This window comes from Mercenaria mercenaria, chromosome 4 (genome assembly GCF_021730395.1).
Source record: "Mercenaria mercenaria strain notata chromosome 4, MADL_Memer_1, whole genome shotgun sequence".
In the NCBI taxonomy this organism is placed as follows: domain Eukaryota; kingdom Metazoa; phylum Mollusca; class Bivalvia; order Venerida; family Veneridae; genus Mercenaria; species Mercenaria mercenaria.
The window spans coordinates 38,150,714-38,173,435 of record NC_069364.1 but is presented as its reverse complement, the minus strand read 5'-3'; the positions used below and the strand labels follow the sequence as shown (position 1 = coordinate 38,173,435).

The following is a 22,722-nucleotide window of genomic DNA, read 5'->3' as shown; positions in this document are numbered from 1 at the left end:
TTTTGAAGGCACGTGACCCAGTTTCGAACTTGACCTAGATATCATCAAGATAAACATTCTGACCAACTTTCATAAAGATCCCATGAAAAATGTGACCTCTAGAGTGGTCACAAGCAAAAGTTTACGGACGCACGCACGGACGCACTGACGCACGGACGGACGACGGACGACGGACACCGCGCGATCACAAAAGCTCACCTTGTCACTTTGTGACAGGTGAGCTAATAACTGATGCTCAAGACTGAAAGGGGATACTCGCAATGAACTAGTTTTTCAGGGTTATGGAACTCTCAAAATAGAAAATTCAAAAGGCCCAAATGGGCATGAGTCACTCACCTGAGGAGAACTCTGACCTTAACACCTTGCTTCAGGCCAAGTTTGGCGAACATCCATTAAGCAGTTCAGTAAAAGTTATTTCAAAGTCTTTCTATTTGTTGCTGTGACACCCCTAAGAGCTGACATTCAAAACCCTTTGAATACATATGAGAGAGGTCCATACAAGAAAGCTACAGACATTCATCAAATGGTTCATGAGAAGAAATCATTTAAAGTTATAATATAGATTTCATAAAGGAAAACAATCTGACAAACTTTTATAAAGGTCAGGTAGAAAATATACATGTAATTCAGACTTATGGGACATGCACCTTTCACTATGTTTTATTCATCTCAATAATTTGCATATAGTTTCAATTCAGTATATGCATTGACTTTGAGGAGAACAATATGTATGCAAAACTTCAACCTAGATTTTCTAAGTCCAGGAAGGGGGCTGATTATATCAAAATAAATGTATAAGTTATGGGACCTGATGCTGTAACCTTGTGTTAATATCAAAAAGATGAGTGTGAAGTTTTTTACATATCTGGAATGGTTAAAACACTGTACTGAGCTCTTTGAAAAGATTTAAGAAAAATTTCTAAGTTAAAAAGGCACTTAACTCTAAAAATATTGTAGGTAGAGTTACAAAACTTATCACACTAATGAACATTGTCACTATGAGCAAGTACAGCAAGTTTCAACTGAATATCTTAAGTAAACAAGAAGATATATGACTTCACAAAAAACTTAAACCAATACAGACACCATCAAAATGTCAAGCTAAAAATAAATTCTTGTATGAGAGATGGGGCAAAAATTTCCCAATAATAGAATTTGTTCAAAGTTTGTATATGAACACAGTTAGAAACAGAAAAATGCAAAAGCAATCATAAGTCACCGTGCTTGTTTAGGACTTATCTGCCCTTAAAACTGGATTTTTCTTCAAATTTGCATATTCAAGGGCAGATGACTCCTGAACAAGCATGGTGACCTTCGATTTGTTTTCATAATTCTGTTTCTAACATGACACTGTGTTCATATACAAAGTTTGAACATATTCTATTACTTTAAAATCATTAATATTCGTGGGGGACTAACTTTCGTGGATTTCGTGGTTGAGTCAATCCATGAAATTTAATCCCAACGAACAAGCAAATTTCCCATCCATTTTATGTTCAAAAGTTGAAATCCTCGAATTTATATTCCCCAAGAAATTGCCCTTTTGACAAAAACCAAGAAATTTAATGCCCCCGAAATTATATGATTTTACAGTATTGGGATTATTTTTTACCCAAAACTGCAGTCCCTAACTTTACCAAAATGCATTTCAACACAAATATTCCAGTTATATGTAAAACTAACCAAAGTACTGATTATATACAGTTTGGTTCAAATCCTACCAGTAGTTTCAGAGGAGTAGTTGTGACAGACAGACTGATGGACAAGATAAAGTCTATCTATCTCCCCATAGTCTTTCAAGTTTGCTAGGCTATATTGTAAAATTCAAACCCCTGTGAAACTTGTTTTTCTATTAAGTTGGTTCTCACCTTGACATTTCAACATGATATATTACTTGGAAGTATCTCAATTACATAAAACCTTCCTGTGGAAAAGTCTCATTAACTCTCAAATTTCTCTCACAAATCTACCATATTCTAACTTAATCAATATTTCAACCTGGTTATGGTACATGTAGGTTTCTAGCAAAAAACAACAACATCTTTTCTGGAAAATTTTAATACTTTTAACTGGCACAAAAATTATCTACTTGCCTTAAACTGTAAGGGACTGAGGCTGACTGGTAGGGGGCTACCTAACTTCCTACAGCAAGAACTTGTATGTTACAGTGTTACGGTCGCTAACACATAGCTTGTAAGTTTAAAACCAATCTCTGACAACTGCGTCAGGGAGTTGACTCTTTGTCTCAGTGGTTAGAGCATTGGACTTCCACCCGTGCGACCCAGGTTTAAATCCCGCCTCGGGCACTTGGGATTTTTCATCATAAAATTCTATCCTTTTCAATTTCTGTTATGCTCTTAAGTCGTAAGAACAGTAAAATTTTGATAAAGCCAATTTGTCGCCTATCTGAATTTCTTATATGCAAGGTTGAATAATTTATTGTTAGAGACTAATTAAGTTATTCAAAGTATTCTATCATAAAATAGTATCCTTAGCTTTAATTATCTCTCGTGTTTGAAAGTGAAACTTTTATTATCTCTTGTCTGATATTTAGATATAGTTGGTATGCTATTACCTGTCTATTACATCCCATAAAGCAGGGTTTCAGAATTCTGCAAATACTGGTAGCCCAGCAGGACTGACAATACTTTTGTCTGGTAGCACAAACATTTTGGTTTCTTTGGCAATATCTGCTTAGTGCTTGTATACTATATAATATTAATAAGGTTTCCTAATTTTAGCCTTCTGCATACATGACATATGTTGTTATAGATTTTATTTCCTAAAATAGCAATTATCATTACTCATTTTTTCTCTTGGATTTTCTCATTTGAGTTAAGAAGACAGAACTAGTTAAATTGGGAATTTTTCTCCCTTTAATTAACGCAAAATGACAATGTCATAAAAGAATTGTCAGTCAGTTTTTATTAACTTGTAAATCCATTACAGCATTAATTATAAAATCATGTAAAGTCAATGAATAATGCCATCTGCACTGTGTATTCACTTATCCGAATTTTTGTCTGTCCAAAGTACTGTATAGTTTCTGATATGAGCTTGCCGATTTTTGCTAAATAATGGTAAATTTTTGCTTGCTGTGCAAGAATTTAAATTGAAAAGCATAAACTTGATAACTTGATGTAAACACTAAACTAAACGTAGTTTGGACATCTTTTTTGGTGACCCCTTGCTGGAAACCAGTGATACAATGTGGTACATGCTATAAAGTTAGTGAAGAATTTAGAAATTATATGCTTGGTAAAAGACATGCTTAAATGTCATCTAACTGACATGAGATTTTTGACCAAAAAAAAAAAAATGCCCCCCACCAGTGTTTAAGGTTTCTTAGAAAAGCATGATTCAGAAACAGCCTCACACAAGAAACTTTTCTATGTTATTTTTTATCATGATAAACATGTCAATTGTGTCAGATTGTTTCTGCACACTGTTGCTTTCTTAACTTCATTTTTGTCAAAGAAAATCTATCATCTATAAACGTACATACAATTTTTCATGATCTAGTCCAATATCAAACTTGTCCAAAATTAGGTTGGAAAGAAACCTGACAAATTAGTAAAACAAACTACAGACTGTTTATTTTTGCTATAAACAAATGTCTCCCAACCCTTATAAAGCAGAAATTGTAAATTGCCAGAAATCAAGGGCCATAACTCACTCTGAACCATAACATTTCAACTATATATACAACTAGGCCTGGCAGTGCTCCTGTGAAGTTCTGTATTATCCTGATGAAGGCGTTAGCCGAAACGTTGATGAGATAAAAAAAACTATACATAATACGTGTTGTTGTTGAAATATCTATCGCACTGTGAAGTTCGGTGGAATACCAAGCAATGGTACAGGAGTAGTAGCAAAGATATAAACTAACTGTATCCAATGGACACAGATGCCTCCACATACTGTACCATCCTCTAAATAGTAGACTATCTTCACATCAAGGATGTTTGACTAAATGTTTGAATCAAATTGTATTCAGATAAGATCGTGTATCTAAGCAACTTTGAATCCATTCCTTCAAAAAGTGTATGAAGCACTAACACATAAATTTCTTCACTATGGCCTATTTTGTGAACATAAGAAAGGGCTATAATTCTAGAACAAGAGGGTCATGATGACCCTGGATCGCTCACCTGAATAATAAGAGCTACATGTTTCAAATGTCAAACTGATGCTAAAATATAAAGAAAGTAGGTCAGTAGGTCACATCCATGGTCACTGAAAGTCAGTCTTAAGATCGGTGTGCAAAACTGTATACATTTGTATTATGTCATCCAAATTTCAAAGATGTACAAGTCATGTATCTTAAAAACAAGAAAGTAGGTCAGTAGGTCAAGGTCACTGTCAGGTGACCCCTAATTACTTGGGGTTGTCAGGAAATTATAATTAAACAGTCTAGGAAATATGATCAGATAATTTTTGAAGAATTTTTTCCTATATAATTCATATACAAGTGACCCCCGGGGTGGAGCCTCTTTTCACCCAAGGGGTATGATTTGAACAATCTTGTTAGAGAACCACTAGGCAATTCTACATACCAAATATCAAAGGCCTAGGCCTTGAACTTTCAGACAAGAAGATTTTTAAAGTTGTTTTTCCTATATAGGTCTAGGTAAAACTTTTTACCTCAGGGGTATAATCTAAATAATCTTGGTAGAGGATCACCAGGCAATGCAACATACCAAATATCAAAGGCCTTGCTTTGATAGTTTAGGAGAAAAGCTGACCTAAACACAAAACTTAACCAAGAAATCTGATTTTCTAAGTCCAAAAAGGGCCATAATTCTTGCAAAAAGCAATGTAGAGTTACAGTACTTGCTGTGCAGAGTCTTCTTTTAATGGCAAATAACTGCTTCAAGTTTTAAAGCAATAGCTTTCACCGTACAGGAGAAAAATTGACCTAAACGCAAAACTTAACCAAGAAATATGATATTTTTTAAGTCCAAAAGGAGCCATAATCCTTGCAAAAAGCAGGATGGAGTTATGTTTCTTCCTGTACAGAGTCAGCTATTGATGGTGAACAAGTGTTGTTGCAAGTTTTAAAGCAACAGCTTTGATAGTTTAGGAGAAAAGCTGACCTAAATACATGAGGGTCATGATGACCCTGGATCGCTCACCAGAGTAATATGAGCTACATGTTTCAAATGTCAAACTGATGATTTTTAGAAATTTTTTGGAAGATTTTCCGATGTAAAATCAACCCTGGGGCAGGGCCAATTTTACCCCGGGGGTCATGATTTGAACAAAGTTTGTAGAAGTCTACTAGGCAATGTAACATATCAAATATCTAAGATCTAGGCCTTCTGGTTTGTTTTTAGATAATTTTGAAGATTTTTCTATGTAAAATCAAGTAACCCCATGGGGCGGGGTCAATTTGACCCCGGGGGTCATGATTTGAAAAATTTTATAGAGGTCCACTAGGGAATGCTTCACGTGAAATATCTAAGCTTTAGGCCTTCTGGTTTATTTTTAGAAAATTTTTGAAGATTTTCCTATGTAAAATCAAGTGATCCCAGGGGCGGGGTCAATTTTGACCATGGGGGTCATGATTTGAACAAATTTTGTAGAGGTCCACTAGGCAATGCTACATGTCAAATACCTAAGATCTAGGCCTTCTGGTTTATTTTTAGAAAATTTTGAAGATTTTTCTATGTACAATCAAGTAACCTCTGGGGCGGGGTCAATTTTGACCCCAGGGGTCATGATTTGAACAAATTTTGTAGAGGTCCACTAGGCAATGCTACACGTGAAATATCTAAGCTCTAGGCCTTCTGGTTTATTTTTAGAAAATTTTTGAAGATTTTCCTATGTAAAATCAAGTGACCCCTGGGGCGGGGTCAATTTTGACCACGAGGGTCATGAGTTGAATAAATTTTGTAGAGGTCCACTAGGCAATGCTACACGTGAAATATCTTAGCTCTAGGTCTTCTGGTTTATTTTTAGAAAAATTTTGAAGATTTTCCTCTATGTACAATCAAGTGACCCCTGGGGCGGGGTCAATTTTGACCCTGGGGTCATGATTTGAACAACTTTAGTAGAGGTCTACTAGGCAATTCTACATGTCAAATTTCTAAGCTCTAGGGCTTCTGGTTTTTGAGAAGAAGATTTTTTAAGATTTTCCTATGTAAAATCAATTGACCCCTGGGGTGGGGTCAATTTTGACCCCGGGGTCATGATTTGAATAAATTTGGTAGAGGTCCACTAGGCAATGCTACATGTTAAATATCTAAGCTCTAGGGCTTCTGGTTTTTGAGAAAAAGATTTTTTTAATTTTTCCTTTCGGTTGCCATGGCAACCAGAGTTCTGCATGGAATTCAATTCTATGAACAACATTTGTAGAGCTTCACCCAAGGAACATTCCTGTGAAGATTGGATGAAATTGGCCTAGCGGTTTATGAGGAGATGTCGTTGAAAGTAAAAGTTTACGGACGACGGACAACGGACGCCGGAGGGTGACTGATCAGAATAGCTCACCCTGAGCCTTTGGCTCTGGTGAGCTAACAAACCAGAGTTCTGCATGGAATTCAATTCTTTGAACAATTTTTGTAGAGCTTCACCCAAGGAACATTCCTGTGAAGTTTGGATGAAATTGGCGTAGCGGTTTATGAGGAGATGTCGTTTAAAGTAAAAGTTTACGGACGACGGACAACGGACGTCGGACGCCTGACGGTGACTGATCAGAATAGTTCACCCTGAGCCTTTGGCTCGGGTGAGCAAATAAAACTTAACCAGGCAACGCCGACGCCAATCAAGTGATGACAATAAAGGAGGCATAATTCATGAAAAATTGCTGCTAGAGTTATGTACCTTGTATCATATGATGTGGGCGATGATGTGGAACAGTTATTTTAAGTTTGAATTAAATCCATTTTAGTAATAACTGAGATAGAGTGAAAGTACATCAGAACTTTAACCTAAAATTCTAAGTAAAAGGAGGGATAATTCATGAAATATTGGTGTGAGAGTTATAGCCTTTGTGCCATATGATGTGGGTGATAATGAGGAATAACTATTTCAAGTTTGAAACAAATCTATCTTGTAACTAGCAGATGCTTTTGTAGAAAAGCGCATGTCTCCCCCTCTGCATAGTCGTATAGGCTATAAGTCAATAGGGGACAGGAGCGAAAGTCAGAGACACTGATGGTTGGCTGCAATCCGGATCATCTACTTGGCATGTCCAATCATCCCACTAAGTTTCAACATTCTGGGCCAAAAACAATAGTAGGGGGAGACATAATTACAGAGATAAAGAGAAAGTACATCAAATCTTTAACCAAGCTGCGTATGTGGAAAGATGCCGACGCCGGGTTGAGTAAGACAGCTCTCCATACCTACAGTCAAGCTAAATAGAAATATCTGATAGTCACCTTTCTTTCTAAATGTCTGTGTAACCTTTGAAGTGCTTCTGTCTCCCCACCACGAAAAACTTTTGAGTTAAGCTCAGCTGTATCAAATCCTGAAATGTAAAACACATTTTACACCTAGCACTATGTTATTACTATTGTTTTCCAGAATGTTTTTTTTTAAAAGAAACAGAATGAGTTGAAGAAATTTGGTAGAGAGTCACCAAAGGAATATTGCTGTGAGAAAGTTTCTAAATTGGGGAAGCACTTTCTGAAAAGAAAATTTTCAAAAGTTTCCCTTTGGTTGCCATGGCAACCATAAATCTGCATGGATAGCCTAGATTTAAAAGATTTCTGAAGGTGACCATCACGGAAGTTCTGTGAAACTGGTTTGTTGGTTTTGGAGGAAATGCTCTTCAATAATCTCCAGTCTTACTCCCACCATCAAACACTAGAAAAGTTGCCATATGACCTATATTTGTGCAAGCTGGTGTAACTTTAACCCTAACCAAAAAAAAGAAACAAACAAAAGCATCAGGCTTACATGTCAATGTTTGGAGATTTTTGTTTACACTTAAAATGAGTTTCCGTGACAATGTGAATATTTCAAACAACTGTGTACTGCAAAATATTATTTGTGTCAGTAAACTGCTTTGAAAAACAAGAGACGTCTGTAAGACAGCCAATGCTGGACTATTTGAATTGTTGTCCGAGAAGCAGGAATATTACACTAAATATTAAAATATCTGTAGAGTTTCAATCCAGTATCTGCATTAGTTTTGGAGACAGTAACTTATATGCTAAACTTTAACTGGAAGTTGTTAAGTTCAAGAGGGGACATAATTTTGCAAAATACATGTCAGACTTATGGGACTTGATATTGTGAGGTTGGTTTTGACCTAGAAAAAGAAACAAGAGCTGTCACAGGAGACAGCACACTAGACTATTTCTATACTGGATAGCGCACATGGGCACATCTGAGATGGGCATATCTGAGGAAGATGGAGCTGTCACTGGAGTGTTTAAGGCATAAAAAAAAATTGTTTGTTTCCGGTATCCCGACCTACCCTAAATTTTTGGCCCGACCCTAAAAGTTTTTTTGGCCTTGGAGAATATTTTTTCAACATTTTAACAAAAAATTGCAAAACTTCACTTTTTATGCTTTAAACATGGTTAGATATGTTAGAAATCAACTTACTGATGATCAAAAGGCATAACTCCCTTATTTGTATTCATTTTTTGACATAAAGATAATTTCCGAAAAGTCTCACTTAATAAAAAAAAATCCAAAAAAAAGCAAACAAGAGCTGTCACTATTGGTGACAAATGCCCCCGAAGTAGGCCCAAGAATGCCACAGTTGTATTCGCAAAAAATCACACATCATTTTGTGACATTGACCTAAGAGGCCTCGGTCGTAAGTGTGACACATCTTCTCAATATGGTTAACATTTGTGTCAAATTATTTTCAAATCTCTAGATAAATGGCAGAGTTATGGACCAGACAAGAAACACCTTTGACTTCTAAATGTGACCTTGACCTTTGAGCCAGGTTTCTGCGTCTAGCACATGACACCTCATCTCATTATAGGGAACATTTATGCCAAGTAATTTCAAAATCCCTTCATCATTGGCAGTTATGGACCGGACAAGAAACAGACCATGTTAACCTTTGACCTCTAAGTGTGACCTTGACCTTGACCTTGGAGCTGGGGGTTTTGGTTTTGCTCATGACACATCGTCTCATTATGGTAAACATTTAAGCCAAGTAATTTCAAAATCCCTTAATGAATGGCAGTTATGGACCGGACACGAAACATACCCTGTTGTTCTTTGACTTGTGTGACCTTGACTTTGGAGCTAGGGTTCTGCGCATGACATGTCGTCTCATTATGGTAAACATTTATTTCATGGATGAAAGAGTTACAGCCCGGACAGGAATTTACCGGACGCAAGCGGACACATGCAAGTGCGCACGCACAAACAGACAGTGCGATTTTAATATGCCCACCTTTGGGGGCATAAAAATTTTCCGATCTACCTACCCTAATTTTTTTGAGAATGTTACCAGAAACAAAGAATTTTTTTTTTAGGCCGAATGATTCCAATGTGGATGAAGATATTGCACAATAGCTTGAGTCTGTGTCAAATGTATTAAGTAATATAAGAGATAAAGATAAAGTTCATCAAAACATTAAATAAGTATAATGCTAAGCATGATGAGGAATAACTATTTTAAGTTTGAAACAAATCCATCAAGTAATTACAGAGATAAAGAGGAAGTGCATCAAAACTTTAACCAAAGTGCGGATGCGGAAGGACGCAGACACCGGGTCAAGAAGGACAGCTCTCCATACTTCGTATAGTCAAGCTAAAAATATCCTCAGAATGATCATTATTACTTAAATGAAGCTTTATTTACCCAGCTCTTCTAATGATGGCACTCCATATTGTTCATCATGGTCAAGTGTAATTGGAGTCTTTGCTTCTCCGATAGTTTCAAATGTTATTCGCTCTTCTGGTTTATCTGGTAAGCTCATTCGGGACAACACTACTTGGAATCTCTTAAATGTGAGTGGAGGTATTCCATTGTTTTCTGCAATTATTCTGAAAATAAAAAGACATAATAGACAAGACTGTCAAAACGACACAATAATCACCTGCTATACGACATGTAATTTTACTTATGAAACACTCAGTGAAAATTGTAGAAGATAACTATTTTCTTCTGTTTTAGAAACTGTTAAACCTTGGACACTTTTATTTGATCATCTTCATGTTTACAAATTTGACAAGTAAATTTTATTTTTTCTACTTTCAGAAATAATAACTATGAACCCAATGGCTCTATAAACAATCTAAGACTTGTTCTTTAAATTAACTTCCAAAAGTCTAAGTTTCATTTGATTCCGATTCAATCCTTGCTTGAAAGGACATAGTTCACTAAAACCTTATATGGCCACACAATTTGGAAATTTTTTAAAATCATTATAATTAGAACAAGGCAGTCTGAAAGACAGCTAAATCCCCCGCCACTGTTATGGATAGTGAAAAGGTAAACCTTTGACCTTGAGCTGTGACCTGACCTTGAACTGACATGACTGACGCATTAATTATGCACATCATCACGAGTTGTGACCTTGAACTTGAGTAAACATAGCTGAATCATGAGTTCTTGATGTGGTGATCATTTGACCCAAGCTTAATGAAAATCGTTCAAGGAGTTTAGGAGATACAGAGTGGACACAAAATGGAAGGCTGAAACCTTTGTGACCTTGACCTTGAGCTGGAACGGATGACTCATGAGTTCTGCACATCGTCTTGATAAGGTGATCATTTGACCTAGGTTTCATGAAAATCCTTCAAGGGGTTTAGGAGATATGGAGCGGACATGAAAGTGTTATGGATGGACAGAAGGATGGAGACCATTCCTATAACCCCCCCCCCCCCCACCACTCGTTGCGGGGGATTAAAAAATATACATTGTTTGCTCGCAGAATGTTTATAATATAGTGAATTCAGTTTTTCAGAAACAAATTTATTATTTTGATCATAACATGTCAGAATATATCTGAAATCACTGATTTTGGGGGAATTTTTTTTTGCCATATTTAGGTCACATAGGTATGTTTTTAGAAGTGTGCACACTCAAGGACCACAAAAATATTTTGACCTTTCACAGAATTTATGGTCATTTTTTTATTGTGGTCAATGGCTGTGCTCATATTGAAAATTTCAGATTTCTTAAAAAAATTAGTTAAAAACTGAAGGTTTCTCATACCCTTCATGTTAAAAGTATTTTCATTTACGTCTGATATTTTCTTTGATAATGAATAAATTGTAAAATATTTCATGCAGTTTTTATAAAACAATACTTCTTGATGAAAGAAAACTTGTTCTTCACTCCATTTTGAGACTTCCCGTTTTTAGGCCATTTTTGGGCAAAAGTGAACCTTCTTTTGCTGACTATAGGCAAAAGCTTTCTTCAATTACCAATTGGAAGCTGATTTTTCACTAAAGATCACTGCAACCTTGACCTCTGACATACTGACCCCCAAAACAATAAGGTATTTACTGACCACAGGTAATTATCCTGATAAGGTTGATGACTGCGGATTGATGCATTTTTCAGTTATCAATTACATACAGACAGACAGATGGTCCTATTACTACACACTGACCCATTCCGAAGGAGGGAGGGGGGAGCATTAAAACAGATTTGAGACTTTGTAGCTTCCAAACAAGTATTACAACGCCCTGTGGTTGAAATGAAGAAAACAACATATCTTATGTCTGTGTCAGAATTCCAATATCTGTCTGATTTGCTTGTTTGTATCTGCGTCACTTATGAAGGCTTTTAATTTGTTTTCAATATCGCACATGACCTTATACAGCTAGAGCCATAATGGAACCGAAGGTAATAAAAACAATTGTCTACTATATTAATCATTATTCATTGACAAACATTTGACAAACATATCAGAAAAGCTAAAAATAAGATTATACAAGAAATTTGTATAATTATGTTATACTAGAAATTTGTATATTTATGTCCATAACAAAAAACGTGACAGAAACATTATATGAGCCACGCCTAGAGAAAACCAACATAGTGCATTTGCGACCAGCATGGATCCAGACCAGCCTGCGTATCCGTGCAGTCTGGTCAGGATCCATGCTGTTCGCTAACGGTTTCTCTAATTACAATAGGCCTTGAAAGCGAGCAGCATGGATCCTGACCAGACTGCGCAGGCTGGTCTAGATCCATGCTGGTCGCAAATGCACTATGTTGATTTTCTCATGGCACTGCTCATATTATAAACACTTAAACTACAATTTTTACCTGCATGAACACATGCCTAACTTAAAACATACTAAATGCAATACAAAGGACAAGTAGAGCCTGTATCATATAGGCAAGAAATCAATAGGGGTCAGGAGCGAAAGTCAAAGAGACACTGATGGTTGGCTGCAATAGGGATCATCTACTTGGCATGTCCAGTCATCCCGCTAAGTTTCAATACTCTTGGCCTAGTGGTTCTCAAGTCACTGTTCAGGCTCCTGTGACCTTGACCTTTGATCAAATGACCCCAAAATAAATAGGGGTCATCTATTTTGCATGTCCAATTATCCTATTAAGTTTCAACATTCTAGGTCAAGTGGTTCTCAAGTTATTTTCCGGATATGATTTTACATGACCAGGCCCCTGTGACCTTGACCTTTAATAGACTGACCCAAAAATCAATGGGGGTCATCTACTCTGCATGTTCAATCATCCTATGAAGTTTCAACATTCTGGGTCCAGTGGTTCTCAAGTTATTGATCTGAAATTGTTTTCCATGTTCAGGCTCCTGTGACCTTGACTTTTAACAGAGTGACCCCAAAATCGATAGGGGTCATCTACTCTGCATGTTCAATCATCTATGACGTTTCAACATTCTGAGTCAAGAGGTTCTCAAGTTATTGATCGGAAATGGTTATCAATGTTCAGGCCCCTGTGACCTTGATCTTTAACGGAGTTACCCCAAAAACAAATAGGGGTTATTTACTCTGCAGGAACAATCATCCTATGAAGTTTCAACATTCTGGGTCGAGAGGTTCTCAAGTTATTGATTGGAAACAGTTTTCGATGTTCAGGCCCCTGTGACCTTGAACTTTAACAGAGTAACCCAAAAATCGATAGGGATCATCTACTCTGCATGACCAATCATCCTATTAAGTTTCAACATTCTGGGTCAAGTGGTTCTTAGTTAGTGACCGGAAATGGTTTTCAATGTTCAGGCCCCTGTGACCTTGACCTTAGACGGAGTGACCCCAAAATCAATAGGGGTCATCTACTCTGCATGACCAATCATCCTATGAAGTTTCAACATTCTGGGTCAAGTCGTTCTCAAGTTACTGATCAGAAATGGTTTTCCATGTTCAGGCCCCTGTGACCTTGACCTTCAACGGAGTGACCCTAAAATCAATAGGGGTCATCTACTTTGCATGACCAATCATCCTATGAAGTTTCAACATTCTGGGTCAGTCTGTGACCTTGACCTTTGACGGAGTGACCCCAAAAACAATAGGGATCGTCTCCTCCATAAGCCATACCAACCTATGAAGTTTGAAGGTTCTAGGTCAAATGGTTCTCCAGCTATTGCTCGGAAATGAAGTGTGACGTACGTACGGACGGACAGGGCAAAAACAATATGTCTCCCCCAGACATAATTACAGATGAGAATGAACATAATATTTGATTTCAACCAAACATGTAAAGAATAAGTAACAGAATCATGGAAATTCCATAATGCCTTATAATAAGAATAAGCCCTATCTACGTAAAATGACAGGTACAGGACACAACAAAAATAGGGTGATGAAATGACAAACTTTTCTGTTCAAGTTGGCCCCCTATCCTGCCGATTCCTGATGCTGGGAGGGGTGCCATGCATCAACATGTGGACACAACAAAAAATAGCATTTTGTCACGATCATTCTATCGTGCTGGGAGGAGCAACATGTGACAACTGGACAAATTATATTGTTGTTGCTTCCTCTTCTGATTGACATGTGAAGTTAAATTACACATAATCGTTTTCAAATAATGAAGGTAAATGAAAGTAAGTGCTCATCACTGAGCCAAGATTTTATTTAATGCAGTTGATAAAATTATTTTCTATTGTCACGATCATTCTATCGTGCTGGGAGGAGCAACATGTGACAACTGGACAAATTATATTGTTGTTGCTTCCTCTTCTGATTGACATGTGAAGTTAAATTACACATAATCGTTTTCAAATAATGAAGGTAAATGAAAGTAAGTGCTCATCACTGAGCCAAGATTTTATTTAATGCAGTTGATAAAATTATCTTCTATTGTTTCGGCTTGCCATTTAATAATCTGCGGGATGGGCAGGATGGCAAATTTATCCCAGATTTTCAACGGCTGAACACTCTAGGTCTTATGAAGATCAAGTAGGAAATACTGCCTCTTGACTGTTAACAAGGATTTCTTATGAGTTATTCTAGTGACCTACTTTTTGACCTTAGATAATCCAGTTTCAAGCTTGACCTAAAATTATTCTGACAATTAGGATGATTCGGCACAAGATGTTCACAAGTTGTTTTTTATTACTTGATAAAGTGATCTTACACTAGTTTTTGACCTTAAATAACAAAGTTTCAAACCTGACACAGATTCCAGAGAGATAACTCTCTGATGAAGAAGATAAAGTGGAAAAGTTGGCCTAGAGTGTTTGACCTAGTGACTTTAATAACAGTCAGGTTACCCTGATTCTAATCTGACCTTAATCTCGTAGAGGCAGACATTCTAACAAAGACTATTTGATCTTGTCTGTGATTTGACCAAGTGACCTTGTTTATGATCTCCAGTAATCCAGTTTTGAACTTGACCAAGATTTTATACAGACAAATATTCTGACAAAGTTTCATGAAGATCAGGTAGAAAATGTGGCCTCTATGGTATGGTGACCAGGTGGTCTAGTGGTAACACTCTACTGGAAACTCGCCTGTCAATCCAGAGGTCCAGGATTCGAATCTCGGTCCAGGCACTAGAAATTTCTGAGACCCTCTTGAGTGTTTCCAACCTAACTAAGAGGCCAGTACTGGTTCTTCCAAGGAACGATGGCTTCACATGTATCGGTGCTATACACCGGTCAAGTAAAGAGCTAGACTAATTTAGCTGGACAGGCCTGTGTCTAAAGGATTTCTCTCTCTCTCTGTTCTGGGGGCTTTCTCTCACTCTGTCTCTCTGGTCAGATTACTCTAAGATTTGACTTAGTGACTTTGTTTTTGACCAGATGACCCAGTTTCAAATTCACCTGATTTTTTAAAAAGAGAAACATTGTGACCACGTTTCAAACTAAGAAACTGTGACCTCGATAGTGTTAACAGTAAAATTTCCCCACACCCTTGACCTTTGAGCTAGGAGTCTGAAAGTTGTGCATGACACATCGTCTTATTATGAGGTACATTTGCGCCAATCCCTTCATGGATGGGCGAGCTATGGACTGGACAGGAAAAAAGCCCTGCTGACCTTTGACCTCCAATTGTGACCTTGACCTTTAAGCTAGGGTACCAGGTTTTGCACATGACATGTCGTCTTATCATGGGAAACATTTGTGCCAAGTAATATTAAAATCCCTTCATGGATGACAGAGTTACGGACTGGACACAAAATTGTGGACAGACGGACAGAATTACAGAATGACGGAAATGCGCATTGCTATAGTCCCTAAAACTGGTTTTCAGCCAGTAGGGGACTAATTACTTGTGCACCCACTATTGATAACTTACTTTCTGGTAATGAAAACCTAAATATATCTGTCTTTGCTAAAGTGCAGCAATACACTGTTGCCTCTAAGCAATTCTCTGCGTGACCAGGTGACCATTGGAACAAAATGGCCACATGCAGCACATTCTTGGTACAAAGCAGCAGGGCTCTGGAAATTTTGAAACCCCAATCAGTCCTAAACGAGTCACGTCAATTAAGGTTACCCCACCCAAAGTATATATATGTAGTCTCATTTATAATGAGATAGTTCAAAGAAAGTGTTACTGGTACTGATGATAAACCCGAACAGAAAATGAGGTTTTTTACCTGTAACTTTTTTATTTCTGCAGTTTGTAATCAATGGTCGGTATCAAAATAAAGCTTAACCTTTGCTGAAAACTTTACATAATTCAAATTTATATTTTGTAAGCAAACTCACACGAAGTGAGGCCCTGAAAGGGGTATGTAAAAATGGGACTGTATGAACGTTGACTGATGATAAATTCGGACACTTTGTCATTTACAAAATTTTCTTGGTATTATTATATTGAAACTTTCGCCAAAAAGCTGCAACACTCATTCCTGATCAAGTAATGAAAAGTTACCAAATATCAGGCCTTCATGTTTCGACAGTGAGCATGCGCAAAAAAACACCCCCTTCCCCAGTAATTTTGGATAAATATTTTTTATACAAATTTATGTAAGTCATTTATTTATACAGAATATTTACCAATTTTGTTTTTGTTTACACCAATTGGTGTTGTAAGTGGAAACTATAAGATGGTGTGTTCAATTTTATATATAACCGATTGCAATCGAATATTTCCAAGGTGGTCGGCTTTATCATCTGTCCGGGTTTATCATCAGTACCAGTATATCTGATTGTTACTTTGTTGGAATATTCTTATTTTATCGAAAAATACCGTAATGGACAATTTTGCCAAGGCATTTTAGCACCAATTTACATTTTATTTAACCACATTATACATCATTATGTTTATTTATGACTGTGAGAAGTCTCATTAAAATCTACATTGTAGAAAAATTTCTAATCGCGAAAATTCTATGAAAGTTGTGATTTTCCCATAGTCTCCCAGTATGAACAAGAGGACCATAATGGTCCTGAATCGCTCACCTGTCCCCACGTGACCCAGTTTTGAACCGAGTATAACGTCGTTTTTTCCTATTATTTGACAAAGTGACCTTGTTTCTGAGCTCATGTGACCCAGTTTTGAACTTGATCTAGATATCATCAAGATAAAAATTCTGACCAATTTTCATGAAGATCCATTGAAAAATATGGCCTCTGGAGAGGTCAGAAGGTTTTTCTATTATCTGACCTAATGACCTAGTTCTTGAAAGCACGGGACCCAGTTTTGAATCTGACCTAGATATCATCAAGGTGAACATTCTCACCAATTTTCATGAAGATCTCATGAAAAATATGGCCTCTTGAGAGTCACAAGGTTTTTCTATTTTTAGATCTACTGACCTAGTTTTGAAACGCACGTGACCCAGTTTCGAACTTGACCTACATATCATCAAGATGAACATTCAGACCATATTTCATACAGATCCCATGTAAATATGGCCTCTAGAGAGGTCACAAGGTTTTTTTATTATTTCACCTACTGATCTAGTTTTTCACTGCACGTGACCCAGTTTCGAACTTGACCTAGATATCATCAAGGTAAACATTCTGACTAACTTTCATGAAGATCAATTGAAAAGTAAGGCCTCTAGAGAGGTCACAAGGTTTTTCTATTTTTAAACCTACTGACCTAGTTTTGGACCGCACATGACCCAGTTTCAAACCTGACCTAGATATCATCAAGATGAACATTCTGACCAACTTTCATAAAGATCCCATCAAAAATGTGACCTCTAGAGTGGTCACAAACAAAGGTTTACGCACGGATGCACGGACGGATGGACAACGGACGCTGTGGGATCACAAAAGCTCACCTTGTCACTTTGTGACATGTGAGCTAAAAATGGAGTGAGGTTCAAATTTTTCAAATCAGTCTAGCAAACAAGAGGACCATGATGGTCCTGAATCGCTCACCTCTTCCCATATGACCCAGTTGATAAACATTCAGACCAACTTTCATACAGATCCCATGAAAAATATGGCCTCTAGAGAGGTCACGTTTTTTCATTATTTGACCTACTGACCTAGTTTTTGAAGGCACATGACCCACTTTCGAACTTGACCTAGATATCATCAAGATGAACATTCTGACCAATTTTCATGAAGATCCATTCAAAAATATGGCCTCTAGAGAGGTCACAAGGTTTTTCTATTTTTAGACCTACTGACCTAGTTTTTGACCACAGTTGACCCAGTTTCGAACTTGACCTAGATATCATCAAGATGAACACTCAGACCAACTTTCATACAGATCCCATAAAAAGTATGGCCTTTAGAGAGGTCACAAGGTTTTTCTATTATTTGACCTACTGACCTAGTTTTTGAAGGCACGTGACCCACTTTCGAACTTGACCTAGATGTCATCAAGATGAACATTCTGACCAACTTTCATACAGATCCCATAAAAAATATAGCCTCTAGAGAGGTCCCAAGGTTTTTCTATTTTTAGACCTACTGACCTAGTTTTTGAAGGCACGTGACCCACTTTCGAACTTGACCTAGATATCATCAAGGTGAACATTCTGACCAATTTTCATGAAGATCTCATGAAATATATGGCCTCTAGAGAGGTCACAAGGTTTTTCTATTTTTAGACCTTCTGACCTAGTTTTTGATGGCACGTGACCCAGTTTCGAACTTGACTTAGATATCATCAAGATGAACATTCAGACCAACTTTCATACAGATCCCATGAAAAATATGGCCTTTAGAGAAGTCAGAAGGTTTTTCTATTATTTGACCTACTGACCTAGTTTTTGATGGCTTGTGACCCAGTTTCGAACTTGACCTAGATATCATCAAGGTGAACGTTCTGACCAATTTTCATGAAGATCTTGCGAAATATATGGCCTCTAGAGAGGTCACAAGGTTTTTCTATTTTTAGACCTACTGACCTAGTTTTTGACCGCACGTGACCCAGTTTCGAACTTGACCTAGATATCATCAAGGTGAACATTCTGACCAATTTTCATGAAGATCTTGTGAAATATATGGCCTCTAGAGAGGTCACAAGGTTTTTCTATTTTTAGACTACTGACCTAGTTTTTGATGGCAAGTGACCCAGTTTCGAACTTGACCTAGATATCATCAAGATGAACATTCTGACCAACTTTAATAAAGATCCCACAAAAAATGTGACCTCTAGAGATGTCACAAGGAAAAGTTTACGCACGGACGGACGGACGCTGCATGATCACAAAAGCTCACCTTGTCACTATGTGACAGGTTAGCTAAAAATCAAGCACACGACCCTATCTATTTTATTTTGCAGAATTTTCTAAGTGTATTCCCAAGTTTTGTAAAATCAGAGTTTTATCAAATACTAAATTGTAAGAAAATTTCAATCCAAACATGCAGAACAATCCTTAGTGTATATGGATGGTGGTTAGATATACATACCTTTGAAGATCATATAATGTATGTGAGGATCTCTTAACTACCTCCACACCGACTTCTTTGGCCATTGCTGTAATTGCTGCATCACGATTTTTGCCAAAAGGCTCTGGATCCGCCTCAAAAGAAAGAACTGTAATATTCCATTCCTGCAAACAATATCAACATAAAACTGTAACATTCCATTCCTGCAAACAATATCAACATACAACTGTAACATTCCATTCCTGCAGATAATATCAACATACAACTGTAATATTTCATTCCTGCAAGCAATATCAACATACAACTGTAATATTCTATTCCTGCAAACAATATCATCATACAACTGTAATATTCCATTCCTGCAAACAATATCAACATACAACTGTAACATTCCATTCCTGCAGATAATATCAACATACAACTGTAATATTCTATTCCTGCAAACAATATCATCATACAACTGTAATATTCCATTCCTGCAAACAATATCAACATACAACTGTAATATTCTATTCCTGCAAACAATATCATCAGACAACTGTAATTTCTTTGCTTAAGCTTCACTAACAAAAACTCTAGGTGAGTAGGTTATGGTAAAGATTATTCAAGATAACTGCTGACATCTGTTTAAAAATTAAACTGGTGGTCCAAATTTCTATGCTGTACCTTCAAAAACAAGAAAATAGGTCAGAAGGTCATGATTAAGACAATTCAAGATGAATATTGAAATCTGTATCAAACATTATGCTTGTGGTCCAAATTTCTTTGCCACTGCTGCAAATAAGTCTATGTAAATCAAGGGACCAAATGGGTGTGGCCTGTATTGACCCCAGGGTCATAACTGAACAATCTTGGTACAGAACCACTAGTGGAATAGTAAGTGGTGCTGCCCAAATTGAATGACGGATCAATCCATTTTAGAAATTTTGCAGGGTAAAGGTTTATAAATTTTCGGACCTAATAATTATATGAGCTTGCAAAAAATATCATCATCTGCATGGTAACATCACAAGGTACTTATCAAAGGCAATGCATGAAGCATGAAATACACAGTCAGGTGTCATCAGTTTAAGAAAACAGGCAATAAAAAGGGCACTTGAGGAAGGCATCATGATGCATAAGAAAAGGTCATGGCGCTGCCCCAAGCTGAAAAGGCCTGAAACATGATCAGGCTGATCATGGTCTTCAATGTTCGCTATTCTGTCAGTAAATTTCAGTGAATACCCCTGCAAATAATAAACGGTATTGCCAAAATTGACTGATGGACCTGTCCTTTATAGATATTTAGCAGGGTAAAGGTTAATGACTCCAGGCCAAATCTTTTTCCGATAATTTATTTATTTATTATTTGGGTTTTACGGCATACCAACACAGTATGTGACACAAACTTTTATACACTTTAAGCATATTTTGACTAAGAAAAGGGCCATAACTATGGTCTGGCTGAGTGACATCCAAACCAAATCCCTTGTGCACAACTTAAAATGCAGAATAACATTTCTATGTTTCCTGAACCTAGACAAAAAACTTCTTGAGATACATGGGACACACATTTTTATGCCCTTTTATATAATTATATCTTTGTCTTAGACACTGACCACATCTTTGGTCTGGCTGTGTGATATCCGAAACAAATCCCAAGACGCACAAATGCCCAACTTCTCATGCTAATTAACAATAGAAATTCAACGGGATAGAGATTACCTAACAAGCCCTCAAAAAAAACAAACTGCAGAGGCAAAAATTGGTTCAAATCGAAAATAAAACCTCACGAGAATCAACGGTTAAAACCATTTTCTTACACTTTTAACTTCAACCAGATTTGTGTTTATAGGACACTGGTGCCCAAATGCCAGTCATATGTTACTTGTTGACAATGCAAAACAAAGTAAACTTTCACTTTACCTTAAAGAGGGGTGCATGTTGAGACAGTTATGGGTGGTGGGGGTGGGGGGATACAGCAAAACATCATCAAGAACATTTAAAAATTGGTCAATTATAACAGAAATCAAACTTGGTCTGTATCCTGTAACTGTCTATCAAACATGAATTCAGACCATTCATTTTTCAAGAGGAGTTTGGGAAAATTAGTGGACTGTAACCAGGATCCTCCTCCACCTCTATCTTATAATGATCATAAACCCGTGTACAAAAACTGAACACAATCCATCTATTCTTTAAAGAGCTATTGCCAGTGCATATACAGACAGATGGAAGGAAGGATTGATGCATTGACACTGCAATTCCACTATTACCCTCTTTCAAACTACTGTGATATAATAACAGATACTAATAAGTGGGTGGGTACAAAACTGAATTGTATGTGGAAGTATGCATTAAGTGCTAATTAACTTCTGGTATATTACAGGAAACATAATCTTCTTATGTTAAGTACACTGAAAGTATTTCAGACACTTCCCAGTAATGTCAGACACTAACATCTCTCTAATCTTCTACTGAGTGGTTATGTATTTAGTGTCATACAAAAGTAACCAAACAAACAGGGCCATAGTGGCTCCAAGTCGCTCACCTGACCTTGACTATTTGACCTTAAATATATGTGTGCCATTCGGAAAAAAATCTGGGACAGGACCTTATAATGATACTACAGACCAAGTTTGATGAAGATCAATCAAACAGTTCATAAGATGTTGTTTCAATGCATTTCTATTTTTAGCTCAAGCAGGCCCTGAATGGAACAAAGTGTCCCCATCTGAATAACTTTGAAAGAGGTCCTTACATTGATACTACTGACCTATCAAGCAAGTCATTTAAAGGAATTTCTATTTTAGCTTTCCCCTGAAAGAGGCCAAGCTCTTTAAACAGGGCCAAGATGAACAATTTGAATAAACTTGAAAGAATTCAAGCCAGAATATTACAAACCAATTTTGAATGTAATTCTTACCAGTAGTTTCAGAGGAGATATTCAAGTAAATGTTGATGCTGAATGATGGACCATCCATCCATACTAAAATCTCACCCTGAACACTAACAACTTTGGTATTTTCCAGACTTTTGTTTCTCTTTTTGAAAAAAAAAACTGACATGACCAATTTAGTCAATCTGCAAATTCTTTTCACAAAAAAGGAAAGAAAATGCATGAACAACTTTCAACTTAGAATTATTTGTTTCTTATGCAAGAACAAGAGTGCCAGAATGTCACAATATACGCCCGTCACAGCAAATTTCTTTACTCTAGCACCTGTATTTGCAAATGGAATTTTAATTTTGTGGTTGTTTAGTAATCATTGTAAGTCATTTGTTTTTCTAAGTCCACAAAAAAACTCCTTACCAGGTAGAGATACCTTAAAATACACCTAAAATTTGAAAGTAACATCCCTGTTGTACCACAGAAAAGTGGTCTTGTTTTTTCCCTACGGTCAATTATAAAAAAGTTACAATATAAGTTATTTATAGTAACAACTAAGGGAAGATAATCTTAAAAAAAAAAAAAAAAAAAAAAATCCAAAAAAAATTGTAAGTCCACACAAAAATCTTTACCAGATAGAGATTAGTCAAAATACACCTCATAATTGGATGTAGCATGCATGTTGTA

General features: G+C 36.8%; 1 protein-coding gene across 1 annotated transcript in view; it reads right to left on the bottom strand.

Moving 5' to 3' along the window:
- LOC123552817 (cleavage stimulation factor subunit 3-like) overlaps nt 1-22,722 on the bottom strand; it is a 135,898-nt gene that overhangs the window by 29,477 nt on the left and 83,699 nt on the right. Inside the window, exons 24-26 of the mRNA XM_053540940.1 lie at nt 19,188-19,330; nt 9,782-9,966; nt 7,386-7,474 (exon numbers count right to left, since the gene is read on the bottom strand). Coding sequence (XP_053396915.1) covers nt 7,386-7,474; nt 9,782-9,966; nt 19,188-19,330 — 417 coding nt within the window. The remainder of the gene's footprint in view (nt 1-7,385; nt 7,475-9,781; nt 9,967-19,187; nt 19,331-22,722) is intronic.